This window comes from Lissotriton vulgaris, chromosome 3_1, assembly GCF_964263255.1.
Source record: "Lissotriton vulgaris chromosome 3_1, aLisVul1.2, whole genome shotgun sequence".
NCBI lineage: Eukaryota > Metazoa > Chordata > Amphibia > Caudata > Salamandridae > Lissotriton > Lissotriton vulgaris.
In genome coordinates, this window is record NC_141689.1 from 1,378,485,100 (window position 1) to 1,378,499,800 (window position 14,701).

The 14,701-nt window shown below is 49.0% G+C and overlaps 1 protein-coding gene across 1 annotated transcript in view; it reads right to left on the minus strand.

Annotated features, from left to right (window-relative positions):
* NCBP1 (nuclear cap binding protein subunit 1) overlaps nucleotides 1-14,701 on the minus strand; it is a 729,105-nt gene that overhangs the window by 319,857 nt on the left and 394,547 nt on the right. Inside the window, exons 16-17 of the mRNA XM_086961848.1 lie at nucleotides 3,331-3,453; nucleotides 453-555 (exon numbers count right to left, since the gene is read on the minus strand). Of these exons, the coding sequence (XP_086817974.1) occupies nucleotides 453-555; nucleotides 3,331-3,453 (226 nt within the window). The remainder of the gene's footprint in view (nucleotides 1-452; nucleotides 556-3,330; nucleotides 3,454-14,701) is intronic.

Consider the following 14,701-nt stretch of genomic DNA (forward strand, 5'->3'; position numbering starts at 1 on the left):
TAATTGCTTAGCTTTTGTCATCATAAAAACGGCAATAAATATAGTTTAAAAACAAAAATAAAGAAAGATCAGCTCTGGATCCCTCAAAACTGTTACCTTCAAGGCACTACGATTTTTATTTTTTTTGCAGTAAAAACTTCAAAACCAGTCCCATAATTATGGAACCTATATTTTTTGTAACTTGTATCAAGGTGAGCACTGCATGGGTGAGCAGGGAAACAGATAAAGCTTCTATAATCAGCCAGCCAGTCCTTATTGCACAGGGAATAAAGCACACCAGATCTGTAATCTTGGTGCTAAGCAAATACTGCCGATTTACAAAGAAAATGCTCATGTGTAACCCTGAGAAATACAAAAAGCAAACGTGGATACAATTGAAGGATTAGTATTAGCATTTGGCATGCATAGAAATATACACTGATATTTTAAAGAGAGGTAAATAATATACTTACTTTGCTAATGCACTGAACGAGTGGCTAAAGGACTTTGCTGCCAAGTGGAGAAGCGTCTGCACAAAAACCTCTATTTTCAAGGGGTTGAAGCTAATCCCTTCATCTGAAATTCATTTTAAAAGAGAAATAATATTAACACATAATGGCAACTGAACTTAAAATGTAAAAATTATTTTCCCCTTAAAAATTACATAATGTGGCTTGTTACATTTAATAAAACCTACTACTATCGAACTTGAATGAATATATTGAAATGTATACCTCATGTTTGACGAGATGGTAAATGCAGGAGATTGCCTGCAAATCTAAATCCGAGACAAATATTTTGTGGTGATTTCCCTCCTGGACCTACTTTGGTTCCCCACTTAGTTGTATATTTTACCCATTTTAGGCTGCCAGTTTTAGCAACGTTATGTTTTATATTTTTTTCTTACATTAGTTTATCATTTTTTGTGAGACATGGCTGTCCATGTCTCACAAAAAATGATAAAGAAATCATACTGCAACCAGAAATAGTTTTGTCCTCTGTATGACGACTTGAAAGAACGGATATTATTCCTAGTAAAAATCACTGCATTTTCCTTTGGAGTACACACTCATTATTTCTTTAACCTGTATTTCTACATGAAGCCCAAGAGGTCCAGAGCTTCGAGTGTGTCCCCTTTCACCGATAAAAACAGCTTATCTAAGCGTTGTTCAAGCCTTAGAATCATTGGACCTTTGCTACCTTGCTCCACAGCTGATAACAGATGTTAACAGAGGCCAGAAACATCCAGGGCGACAGCCAGGATGGAAACAAAGACCGTGCAATTGAAAAAAAAGCCCTGGACATTTTCTCTGCTGGGTGCCTGCAGACGGCTGCCCTGCTGTCCTTTTGAGGCCCATTCCCTGCTAGTAGGAATGGCAACTTGAACCATGACTAAACTGCAGGGTTTCGCAGATGCTGCCTCTTCCAATCTCCTGGGCACCTACGTCTTGGCGGAGCGGGGATAGAAAGAATGAGGGGGCAATGTTGATATAAGGAAAGCCCACCATCGCCACTCTCTATCGGCCTCCCTCGGCTTGCAGCGCTAGACCGGCTTCTGGTGCCCTACAATATTCATGGTGAATCCCCCGACCATTGTGCAGTAACGTTGATATAACCGAAGGGACAACTGACCCCATTTAAACGCCCGTATTGGCAGAAAAGTGAAAATAGTGGACCAAACCGGGGGCGTGGAAGGAAAGCAAGAAACGTGAAAGAACAATGAGGTGACCCTAATGCTGCCTCGATGACCTCCATGTGGAACCGTGAACCACTATGCCAGATCTTGCCACTGTCTGCCCATATAATCATCCTGCGAGTAGTTGTGTCATTATGTCCTCGCTGATAGTGTACACTGTTATGCTAGGCCTATAGGTTCCTTTTCTCATTTACTGGTCTACAATGTTATTATATGCCTCTACGCTAATATGCTTTCTTGCTAATTTTACATCAACCCCGTTATCTGATGCACACACTGTTACCTAAGTACATACACCCTACCGTAACTACCTCAGACCTATATCGCCCACATATCCTACTGTCCACCATATACTCAATTGCCATTTATCTGTGCTTACTCCATGTAACTATCTACTCCATATGTAACTCGTACAACTATGACTGTTATAGTTAACTTTTAGGTATACTGTTGCGATGTATTGATGCTTCCTCAATGTAACTGTAGTTACCCATATGCAACTTGGGTAAATGTTTCTTTGCCAACTATGTAAAGCACTCCGATACCTTCAGGTAGAGTTTGCACTATACAAAACTCTATAAATAAATAAACAAATAAATATATAAATAGTACTTTCACGTTGCCAAAGGGTAGGAGACTTGGCAGTGCTGTATATACAGGCAATAACACTGGACAAACTGCTAATCAAATTATACCTACTTATCACTTCAGGCAAAACATGCTTCCAAATGTGCAAATGCCTTCCAGTAGGCAGCTTTACTTAGGGTGTCTGCTTACCACTTAATAACCGTATCAAAAGTCAGCCAGACACATTAAATATCCATTGTTTCGTTACACCTTACAAAGTTGGCTTGATCTAATCTTACAGGTGTGCTTGCAATGAGAGTTGGATTAGAGGAAGGCATATGGCCTAGCTAAGTAGTCTTTCGGTCCACGGTCAGGATACCACTGAAACTCCATTATTCCCTTGCCTCTTGCAGAGGGTTTCCTCCTGTTCTTTCTATTTCAAGTTTCACCGTTTAGTTCTACCTGCATCTGGGGTACACACAAGCGACATGATCAGTGCCTTATTTTCCATCCCCATGAATTGGAAGGGACATTTTAGAGAGTTGCTAACACTTTCTGGGGTCCGTACAGCATCTTAAACAATTTCCAGGTCTACTACTTGAAGTGCATATTCTAAAATTTGACAAAGAGGAAAAAAGTTGTTTTAATTTTTACAGTGAGACTTATTTGGGAGCAAATAAAAGTGAAAGAACAGGTCACAAGTACTTATACGAAACATTTGCAGATCACCACCACCTTCTTTGTCAGTCAGCATTTGTGCAACCCATTGATGCCATTAAAAGTAGTTATTGAAGTATCCTTTTGGGGCTGCAACATGAGTCAATAGAACACAAACCAAGTTTAACCTAACTTAAGGAAAGCTGAGCAATCACGCAATGGTAAAAATAAACTACAGGCTAAATAATCAAATCTATAATTTTATGGTAAGTTAAGTTAAAGTTATGAAAATGGGATGATGGAGGTTAGGGGAATTACAAGTTAGTAAACATTTTAAAACAGGCATGGGTAATTACTATCATTTCATCCCTAGGGTGCTAGTGCCATATTTTGAAGTAAACAAATGCAATAAATGGATGTGATTTACTCACCATCATCATCATCTTTGTTAGGATTAGGCACATCCCTTAGAATTGAAAATATTTCTTCATTGGTTGCCTTATTTTTTATTGCACTTGTGAGGCTTTGAGCAACAGCATATCCAGGAAGAGTATCTAAATGCAAATTAGAGTCAAATCAATAAGGCTACATCTGTCACAGCCATCTATTCTACACTCTTGAATCCTGTACATCAGTGAATCACTAGTGAAAAATGAAGAAACAAAGACTAATTGACTGCAGCCAGTAATTAAGCAGATAAAGGGAAGCTATACAGCACGCGACTTAATGGGTACATCAAACTTGCTTGTTTTGAAAAACAAAATTTCACATACAAACAAAAAGAAAAGAAAAATGCAGTACAGAATACAGCTTTGGGGGCCAAACAGTCTTGTTATTGAACAATCTAAACAACAACATAATACATTTGTCACTTAGCTCTATGTAATAAAGGCCTGATGTACGTCAGGTCACCAACATGTTGCTGGCCGGTGGGTAGGAGGGGGAGGCGGGTTGGGGGGGAGGGGGGGGGCACCCCTCACCAACTGGTTTAAGATCTGCTCTTTACAGTTGCATCACAAAATGCACTTTCGCAGGACATCACAAAACCTCCTGCGTGATTAATGGGTACGAGGCTGAAAGCATATTGCAACCCCCTGCGAATGCAGAGATTGAGTCTCTCAAGGCAGATCTTGATTTCTGCATTAACATACCTTGCATGTCAGCATTTTACCCTAAAAATAGCCATCCTTTTAAATTACACAAGCTATTAATGAAATGAAACAAAACAATATTTCTAAAGCGCCTGTTTACCCATGGGCATCCCCGTGCTATTGCCTGCGTACACACTGAACTATGAACCGTAGTTTATGGAAAGAGTAATGTTTTAATCTGTTTCCGAAAAATTAGGTAGTTCCGTTGGGCACGGATCAGCAAGGGCAGACTGTTCCAGATTTTAGCCACATTATACGTGAAGAGGGGGCCACCACTGAGTGCTCTCTTTATTCTTGTTGTTAACAGTAGTTGATTGGTTTCCAACCTCAGAACCCTATTTGGTCGGTACCGTTGGACAAGGGACTGAATAGCCAAGGATCCCTTACCTAAAGATAGCCCTGTGTGCTATGCATAATGCTTCGAACTGAATACGCTCTCGGATAGGAAGCCAGTGTAGAGATGCTAAAGTTGGTTTCGCCGAGGAGCGCTTTGGGATGTTCATAAGCGTGCACGTCGTGCAGTTTTGAACAATTTGTAGATCCCTTATCAAGGCGCAGGAGTCTACAAGATATAGGACATTGGCAATGTCAAGACGGGGCAGGATGAGGGCCTTGCAGGGTTTTTCATGGCCTGGGACCTAGCTACCCACAAAAGAGATTTGCTTTCTATAATCCAGTTAGGCAGTTAGGCAGTTGCATTCTTCTCAACTTCTGGTGCAGACCCCTAGGTTCAACCACCAAAGGCTTGGTGGGAGCTCCTTAGTGCGGAAAGCTGCTCTGGCATGGAATGCACTGCCCCTGGTGCTGCACAACATCTAGGATTCTGTGATCTTTAAGAAAAACTTAAAAACCCTTCTCTTCTAGCTGTTGCTCTGGCTTAGGTTTCCCTTTTTCAAGTACACGCCGGGACACTGCAGAGTATCTGCGCATGAGATTATATATATATATATATTTATTTAACACATGAGCCTGCATATTTGGAAGGTCCCATCACCTTTCTTTGGCGCACCCGCCATTGAAGAGTGTACAGCGCCCTGATGGGGATCGAGCGTCGCAGAGGAGCTGCATTGCGCTGAGCACCGCCACACGACGGGATGTTAAGAGTCCAGAAACGGCGAACATTCAGCTTGTTTGGGATATGCTCATACACGTATCCCTTGCTCGAACAACATGACGCCGCCTGGCAGGCGAGGGGTTTCCTGGCCGGGGCTTGTTTGCCACAAATGAAAACACAGGACTCGGACGCATTAGCGTTAATAATTACAGCAGGACTACAAAGACCATAAGGCACGGCGCCCATCCAGGGGCGTGTCACAAATATAAAGATAGGTCCTCCCTGCTACCACTCTGATAATCAGTTCGTCACCCTCTGAAGAAGAAGGCAGCCGCCTTCGAAACGCGTCAGGACTTTAGACGAATCAGGACTGCATCACAAACCTTGTTCCTTCGTTCTCATGCTATTCAGCTACTTGTTGGAAAATAAAGCCCTCACCAGAAGCCCTGCGAGTGTGGCTAGTGTTTTTTAACACATGAGCGTGTGTGTGTGTGTGTGTGTGTGTGTGTGTGTGTGTGTGTGTGTGTGTGTGTGTGTGTGTGTGTGTGTGTGTATATATATATATATATATATATATATATATATATACACACACACACAGGCTCATGTGTTAAAAAACACTAACTATATATATATATATATATATATATATATATATATATATATATATATATATATATATATATATATATATATATATATATATATATATATATATATCCCTCTTCGGGTGGTCACATCTAGGCTATACAGTGCCCAGTGTTTGTGCTCTAACCCCAAAAACACATCAAAATTGGCTTAAAGCCATATTTAACGTTCCTATGAGGCCATAATATATGGTGCAGAGGTACAGCCACGGTAAAAGGCCACTTGTGAATGCAGCATCTATTGTACTATCCACCACAGTGGCAGCAAAAACAATCAGGTCTAACTTATGAAGTATGGCCGCAGCAGTTTGCACCCTGCAGCACAGACCTGTCAAAATCACGCTTTAGACAGGTAAGACAACTGGATTTCAAATATTAAATATTTAAATCTTAAGAGCACCTTGCTGCCCAAAAGGTACAGTGCATAATATTTAGACAGGGAACACGTGTGACATTAGAAATGGAATGTTCCCCCAGTGACTAGGCTCAAAGAACAAGTTACTAAAATTCGGTAAGCATGCATCTGTAAGAGATATACGTTAGTTAAAGATTCCTTACCTTAGAATCACCCTCAGGCGTCAGACTGGATCTGGAGAATCCCTGTGTAGCAGTACCACTGCGCGTCGGTGGGTGGCGTTGGTCGACTCCACGCCAGTCGAAGTCGTGGTCGCCGGGACGACGTTGCAGTGTCTACCCAGACGCCTCCCTTGCGTGCCAACATCAGTTCCGACATGACTTTCTACACCAGAAGCACAGAGCCATGCAAGACACCGAACACTGCTGCACAAAACTAGGGCCATGGAAGGGAGTCCCTAGAAGTCAGTTCGCAGAACGGGGAGGGTGAGTGGGCCGGTAAGGAATCTATAACTAACATATGTCTCTTACAGATACATCGTTACCGAAGGGAAGTAACTTGTTCATCTGAAAGAGACCATTAGTTATAGATTTCTTACCTTAGAATAGATACCCCAGCAATGCCAACCCCGGAGGTGGGTCTGCGAACTAAGTTGACACCAGAAAATCCTGGAGAACAGAACAGCCAAAAAAGCTGCATCTCCGGACTTAGCTATCCAGGCAGTAATATTTTATGAACGTGTGCAGGGATGCCCACTTGGCTGCCTGGCAGATGTCAATTTGTGGAACTCCACATCCCAAAGCAGTAGAGGATGCAGTGGCCCTAGTGGAGTGGGCGCGCAGCCCTACTGAAGGTTCCTTATTCGCCAAAGAATAGCAAATTTGTATGCTTAGGACAACCCATCAAGAGATAATACGTTAGTGCACAGCCCAACCTCTTTTGGCACCCACGTAACCAAAGGAGAGTTGATCGTCCACCCGAAAATCTTTAGTACGGTCAAGGCAAATGGGCAACACACGTTTTGGGTCCAGACGGTAGAGTCTCTCCTCCTCTTTGGAAGGGTGCGGAGGTGGAAAGAAGGTATGCAATGTGATGGTCTGACATGTGGAAAGAGGTAACCACTTTGGGCAGAAAAGGGGGCAGAGTGCGAAGGACCACCTTGCCCGGATGAACCGCAAGAAAAGTAGACTTAGAGGAAAGAGCCTGAAGCTCACTCACCCTGCAAGCAGATGTGTGAGATGGCAAGCATGAAAGCAGTCTTCAAGTTAAGATGACTAGGACAATTATGTAGAAGATCAAAGGGAGCACACAAGGTAAGTAAGAACAAGATTCAAGTCCCACTTGGGCATTACGAAAAGAGAAGGCGGAAAGAGATGAATAATGCCCTTTAGAAATCTATTTACAATCGGAGACTTGAAAAGAGAAGGCTCATCAGAAAGGCACAGAAAGGCAGAGATGGTCAAATGGTAGCCTTTAAGAGTGCCCAGAGCAGAGCCATGCTGGGCAAAAGATCGAATGAAGAGGAGAACCTCTCAAAGATGGGCAGAAAGGAGATCCATATTCTTCGCTGTGCATTATGCCACAAATTTGTTCCATCTACAGGCGTATACCGTTTTAGTGGAGGGACGCCTGGCTGCCAAGATGACATTACAGACTTCAGGAGGACGCTCAAAATTGGTCAACTGATGCTGCTCGCTCAATCTTCATGCAAGAGGTGGAGGCTGGACAGGGTCGGGTGGAGGACCATTCCCTGCTCCTGAATTAGAAGACCCTCGTGCAGAGGCAGTGTGATCGGAGGATCGATGGCCATGCCCAAGAACTCGGGGTGCCAGACTCTTTGTGCCCAGTCCGGAGCCACAAGAATGACTTGAGCCGAGTCGGGCTTGATCTCCTTCTGCTCACAGTACTGAAGTGGTACAGGCAGAAAGGAGTACAGGAGGCCGCAATTCAACTCACGTAGAAAAACGTAGCAGAGCGAGTGCCGCCTTGGAAACTCCAACGCGCAGAAATGCTGACATTGCGCGTTCTCTTCGGTGACGAACAGATCTAAACAAGGTTCTCCCCACTGCCGGAAGAGGCCTTGCACCACCTCCTAGTGAAGACGCCATTCGTGATACATCATGCACTGGCGGCTGAGTTTGTCTGTACTGGCGTTCAGGGAACCTGCCAGGTGTTGAACCACCAGAGATATGCCCGGATGTTCCAGCCATGTCCACAGGTGAAGGGCCTCTTGACATAGGGTCCACAATCCCACCACACCCTGTTTATTGCAATACCACATGGCAGTGGGGTTGTCTGTGAACACCTGCACTACTCTTCCTTCGACAGAAGGAAGGAAGGAATGTCTTCAGTGCAAGACTTATCACCCGAGCTCCAAAAGGTTGATATGAAGACAAGACTCCGCCGGACACCACAGACCCCCGATCCAAGGCTCTGACAGGTGGCCGCCCCATCCCAGGAGTGATGCATCAGTCACCACTGTGAACTCTGGTTGGGGAAGTGAGAGGGATCTGCCACTGACCCAATCCTGGTTTGTGAGCCACCACTGCAATTGACGTGCAGTCCCCTACTAGATCTGGACGACAACGGAAGGACTCCTCTGATGTTGCGCCCACTGGAACTTCAGGTCCCACTGTAGAACCCGAATATGCCACCTGGCATGATCCAGCAGCAGGATGCAGGAGGCCATGAGGCCCAGCAGCCTCAGGGTCATTCTCCCCGAAATCCCGGAAAGAGGCTGAAACATCGGTATAGCCCCAGTATCCCGGACTCGCTGCTCGGAGGATAAACCCGAAACTGCACTGTATCCAGAACTGCTCCGATGAAAGGGAGCTTATGAGAGGGCGTCAGGTGTGACTTCGGCACATTGACCGTGAACCTCAGCGAGTGCAGGAGGTTCGCCAGAGTCTGGAGGTGGGAGATGACTGCTTGGGGTGAGCCCGCCTTCAACAACCAGTCGTAGAGATAGGGGAAGCCTGGAACCCCTGATATGCACAGATGAGCTGCGACCACTGCCTATCACTTTAATGAACACCCGAGGGACACTAGTAAGGCCAAAGGAGAGCATATTAAACTGAAAATGATTATGGCCTACTGTGAACCGTAGATAACGCCTGTGGCCAAGCAGGACGGGGATATGGAAGTAGGAGTCTTGCAAGTTCATCCAGTCTCCGGGGTAGAGGGCAGACAGGACCAGAGCCAATGTGAGCATCTTGAACTTCTCCTTCCGGAGGAAGCAGTTGAGGGCTCAGAGGTCTAAGATAGGACGCAGGCCTTTGTCCTTGGATACCAGAAAGTAGTTGGATTAGCAATCATAACCTACTTCTGGCACAGGGACACTTTCGATAGCTCCCTTGGCCAAGAGAGCTGCAACTTCCTGGCGGAAAAGGGCCAAGTGATCCTCAGACTTGCGATGGAAGGATGGTGGCATGGAGGGAGGGATAGTGTTGAACGGGAGGGAGTAGCCCCTTCGGACTATCCACAAAACCCACCTGTCGGACGTGATTTTCTGCCAGTGGGGGAGGTGATGGAGGATCCTGCCGCCCACTGGCAACTGGTGGCCCTAGAAGGTCCCTTGTCCGCAGATGCACAGAGGCTGGCTAGCTTGTGCAGACCTGCAGCCACACTGGGTGGAACATGGTGGGGCACCACATCCGTTGCTAAGAAAGGGGCGAAAGGCAGACTGTGTGGGGTGAGAGGCTGCTGCAAAGACCAAGGATCTCGCGGTAGCCCTAGAATCCTTGAAGCTCTCAAGCGCTGAGTCCACCTTGTCGCCTAACATGAAACAGCCATCAAAGAGCATGTTCAAAAGGTTGAATTGGACATCCACAGAGAAACCAGACTTCCTCAACCAGACGTAGCGCCTCAAGGCTACTGACATGGTCCCAGGGGCAGAGTCAGCACTAGCAGAAGTTGCGCGTCAACACGCGGCAAACGCCACGTTAACTGCGACTCTTTGCCATCTGACGCGGAGAGGTTAACCTATAACGAAGGAATCTCAGTATGATAATTTCATACATCCCAATGAACACTGCACTAATGGTGTGAGTATTATTCTTTGTCTTGTCCTGACGAAAGCTCTACAGACCCTCCGGGGCCCAACAGAGCTGAAACAGGTCGACCCATCTATAGAGATATATGGTAATCCTGTAACTCTATTACCGAATATACCACTATTCTTTTTTAAATTTACATTGTGCACCTTCTTATAATAAATTTTGGTGTTACACTGTTTTTTATGAACTAAACCTATTTTCCCTCTGGATCTGTCCCCACGATTTCTGGACACTTCTACACTCACCAGAGGTTGCCTCGGGTGAGGCAAGCATATAGCACGTTATTTGACAACCCAATGACTATGCCATGACGTTAGAGAAGGGGCGGATAAAAGATGCACCGCAACATCAAAATCACAGCGTCTATGAGGGTTGTCAAGAATAACCATTGGTTATTGTAGATACAAGTGTCCATTCCCAACTTTTGATGATTACTGACATGGAAACAGTTTTGCCAAGAGAATTGGCGGTATCCAGCCAACACCGAATGGCAAACTTAGCTGCGTCTCAACCCTCTGCCACTGCACGGGTGAGAATGGCCCAGGCCTCCTCCGGGCAATGTGGCAGCACTAGCGCAACAGTATCCCACACTGTATGGGAATAACGTCCCAAGAGGCATGCAGTGTTTACCGACCCCAGTCCTAAGCTGGAGTAAGAAAACATCTTCCCAAGGTGGTCCAGCTTTTTGGATTCCCTGCCTGGGGGAGCAGTAGGGAATGCTCCCTTAGAAGACCAGGCTTGGGCCATCATGCTCCCGGGCGGGATGTTGGGAGAGGAAAAGTGGGTTGCCCAGGGCCGGGCAATCCTCCTGTCCACAAAAGCCCCTGTGCTGGGCTTGGACCAAGTGCCCAGAAGGATGTCTGTGAGGGCTTCATTAAAAGGCAGCAGGGGCTCTGAAGAGACCACTACCAGTTGAAGTACCTCTGTCAAGAGGTTAGTCCTGACTGCCACCGTAGGAAGCTCAAGGCCCAAGGCCTCAGCCGCCCTACGCATCACCACTGCGTAACCACTGTTCGGAGGGAGGGGGTGGGGGGAATGCCAAGGTCTGGGGAGGTATCCAAACCACTAGCGGCACAGAGTTCGTCTCGCCAGTCCGCTTCCTCAAACTGGTCAGCTAAAGGGTCTCCAGACCACTCCCAGTCGTCCTCCCCCTCCTTTGGCTGCTACTCGGGGAGAAAGGGTATGCCAGGGATGAACAGCTGTACAAAATTACCCTCCGGCGCCGGTACAGACGTCGGTCTGGCACCGGATCCAAGTCGGAGGTGAGGCAGGGGTCGAGGTCGGTTGGGGACACAACTGGTGTTAGGAGTCTTCACAGAAATCGGCGCCGGGAAGGTACTGTGAGGTAGACCGGCGCTGATACGGATCCAGACCTCGATACGCTGGGTCCATCTGGGGCAGGTGCAGCAGGTATCGAAGGCCCAGGGCCCCCAGCAATGTCTGTGGGGCCAGAAGGCTTACCTGCGGAGTCTGGGTGCCTACAAATGCTATGAAGAGCTTTGTAACAGGCTCAAAGATGGGCAGGGGACGCTCCTGCAAAAGAATGGAAGCGCAGAGCCGTCCCAGAAGCAGGCTATAAAGACAGAGCTGGAGAGCTGGTCCTGCGTCACATCTGCCAATGGATGGGGAGAAGTCGAAGAGTGACAATGCTTCTTCGCCTTCTTGTGCTCCGACTTACCCTAGGAGTGTGAAGACTTCAATGACGAGTGGTGGTGTCTCTGCAACCAGTCCTGAGACATTCCTGCTAACCGGGACCTTCAACAACGCAGAGCGGACTGCTGGGCCTCCAAGAGCTTTCAGGACTGCTACCGCAAAGACTTTGAATTCATGGACTGGCAGTCAGAGTACGACTTCAAGTAGTGGTCGCACTTCAGGCACTACAGGCAAATGAGGTGCAGATCCTTGACGGACATCAACTTGTGACAAGAGTCACAAGGCTTGAAGTCGGTCCGACAATGGGACATCCCTCGTGCTACCAGGAGTCGAAGACTCAAAAAAGACGTTGACAATAGTCGAAAAATGTTTAGTCAAAAAATTACTAAGGGGGCGTGGCCAAGATGGCGGTGTGAGCAGACGTGCCTCGTTGAGCTCCCGCTGTCGGCCGCCGTTTAATAGCCACTACCGCATCATTACGGACCCCGAGTGACACCCCGGGGGGCCCGGACCCGACATCAAGGAACCGGTGTCCCCAAGAAACGCTGCGACGGCCCGGAGACACCTGGAAGCTGCCGCCTGGGGTCGGGCTGGACGAGGCCTGGAGCTACGGAGAAAACGAGAGCGAGGCCGTGGGGGGAGGAGTCGAGCGGCCGGCGCCGCGGCGATCCCAGAGGGCAGGACAGGTCCGACCCGCGCCGCAGTGCGCGAGGCCCCCGCGGCTCCATTGCGGGGGCTTCTGCGGACCTGCCGATTCGACAGTGAGGCGGGCTTTCCTGGGAGAGGAGCGGACGGCTAGCAAGCCGTGACCGAGTGAGCTGAGTCAACACCTGGGGCCGAGGGAACGTCACAGGTGAGGAGTGGAGGGCGGCGGACTGTGGCCTCCGGGCGCCCGGAGGGAGTGGGCACTCGAGTCAGTGGACAACAAGCAGCGCACCGCTCTCTGCGCACCCCCCTGATCCTTGCTTGCCACCTCGAGCCGCCTCCTTGCGGGGACGAAGGTGCGCCTTGACTGACTGTACTCCTGGCACCCCCCCCCCCCCCCGGTCCGGGACAGCACATCCCCACGGCGGACCTTTGGTGGTTCATTACAGCGGGTTAGCCCCTACGTGAGAGCAGGGGTGCGGTGTCGAGAAGACCCAGCAACAAGAGACCCACCCCCCACGATCTTTGAGAACCACAGGAGCGCGGTGGGGCTCCCACGCACCGAGGTGTCGAGAAGACCCGACAGCAGGACCCCCTAAGAGCGCGGTGCGGTCCCTGGCGAGGGGGGCAGCCGGTGGCCTCGTGATCATTGGAGCCCTAGTGGGCTGGGCGCCGCCATTTTGTGAATTGGCCCTGTCCTGCACGCTACTACAGGGACTGAATCCAGACACTCCTGCCGCTTCTCGGGGCGCGTGGACACTGGCGTGGCCTGTCCCGAGGTGCTTATAGTCCTCGGGGTAACCCGGGATGTGTACACAAGAGGCGTGAGTGGACATGACGTAGAGAAGGATCGTCTGTGCTGCTTCGTCCTGCTCGGCTGGTGGGCTAGGGGGGCATGTCCACCGGCAAGGGGCGCAAAGACAGGACCATCAAGGACTTACTGACACCCGCCATCATGGGGAAGAAAACCGATCCTCAAACTGCTGGAGCCCAAGCGCTGCTCCCTAAGCGGGGGGCTGGCTCGCCGGGCACACCTTCTCAAAGCACGGACGAGACCGTCACCAGGTCCTTCTTGGAGTCTTTGTTTAGCGGATTGAGAGAGGACCTCCAACTCCTTAAGACTGAACTAAAGGATGAGATTCGAGAACTACGGCGGGACACGGACGCCATTGGAGAGCGGGTAGCTGACCTCGAGACGAAGAGTGATAGCCGTGATACCGAGCTGGAGGCCCTCCAGCAAGAAATTATCCGCATCCACGATCAGCAAGTGGACTTACAAACACATGTCGAAGACTTGGAGAATCGTTCTCGAAGGCATAATATTCGTATCCGAGGAGTGCAACACACCCCGGACACAGCGGACCTCTTTCGGTTCACGACGGGCCTTTTCAACTACATCCTAGGCCGACCGGCGGATTCCGTCATAGTTCTAGACAGGGCGCACCGGACGGGCCCGCCCAGGGTCTCTGCGGCCCTACCTGCGGACATCTTGGTGTGTGTCCAGGACTTTCGCACCAAGGAGGAGATCCTGAACAAGGCGCGACAGCTTGACCCCATCAAGTATGGTGACCACTCGCCATCGCTCTTTCAAGACCTCGCTGCCCTCACCCTTGAAAAGCGCAGGTTGTTCAGGCAGGTCACTGCTGAACTGAGGCGACTCGGCATCACCTACAGTTGGGGGCACCCGTTCCGCCTAGTGTTCAAGTTGGACAACAAACTACACCAGCTGCGGTCCCTCACCGAGGCTTGCCGATTGCTGGGCATTGAGGAGCCGGACCCGGAGAGCAGCTCACAACCCGGGAATGTCCCGGAAAATGGCTCCTCTAACAGATGGCGACAGGAAAAACGGCGACGCAGACCTAGACGCCCACCCCAGGAGGAGATTCATAAAGGCCAGAGAGAAGCGGTCGAGATGGCGGCAGCAGAATTGACGGCGACGGACAACGGCTGATGGCCGGGGATCCGGGTACCTCCGGGCGAGTTACGGACCGCATCCGCGGTTGACGGTGGGAGGACTCCTACTAGAGGCAGACACATTCCCCGACCTTCTCCACTCATCTGCGAGAGATGAGGGACACTATTGTACACTGGTGGCTCGTTTTTTTATGGTTTTCGTTCTGGGGTGGTTGGGAGGGGGGGGTGGAGGGGGGGAGTTGGGGGCAGGGTAAGGGTAGTTCCAGTTCTGGGAGGGTGGGGGGGGTTCCAGGTCCAGGGAGTTTCGCAAAAACAGGCAATTGGGCAT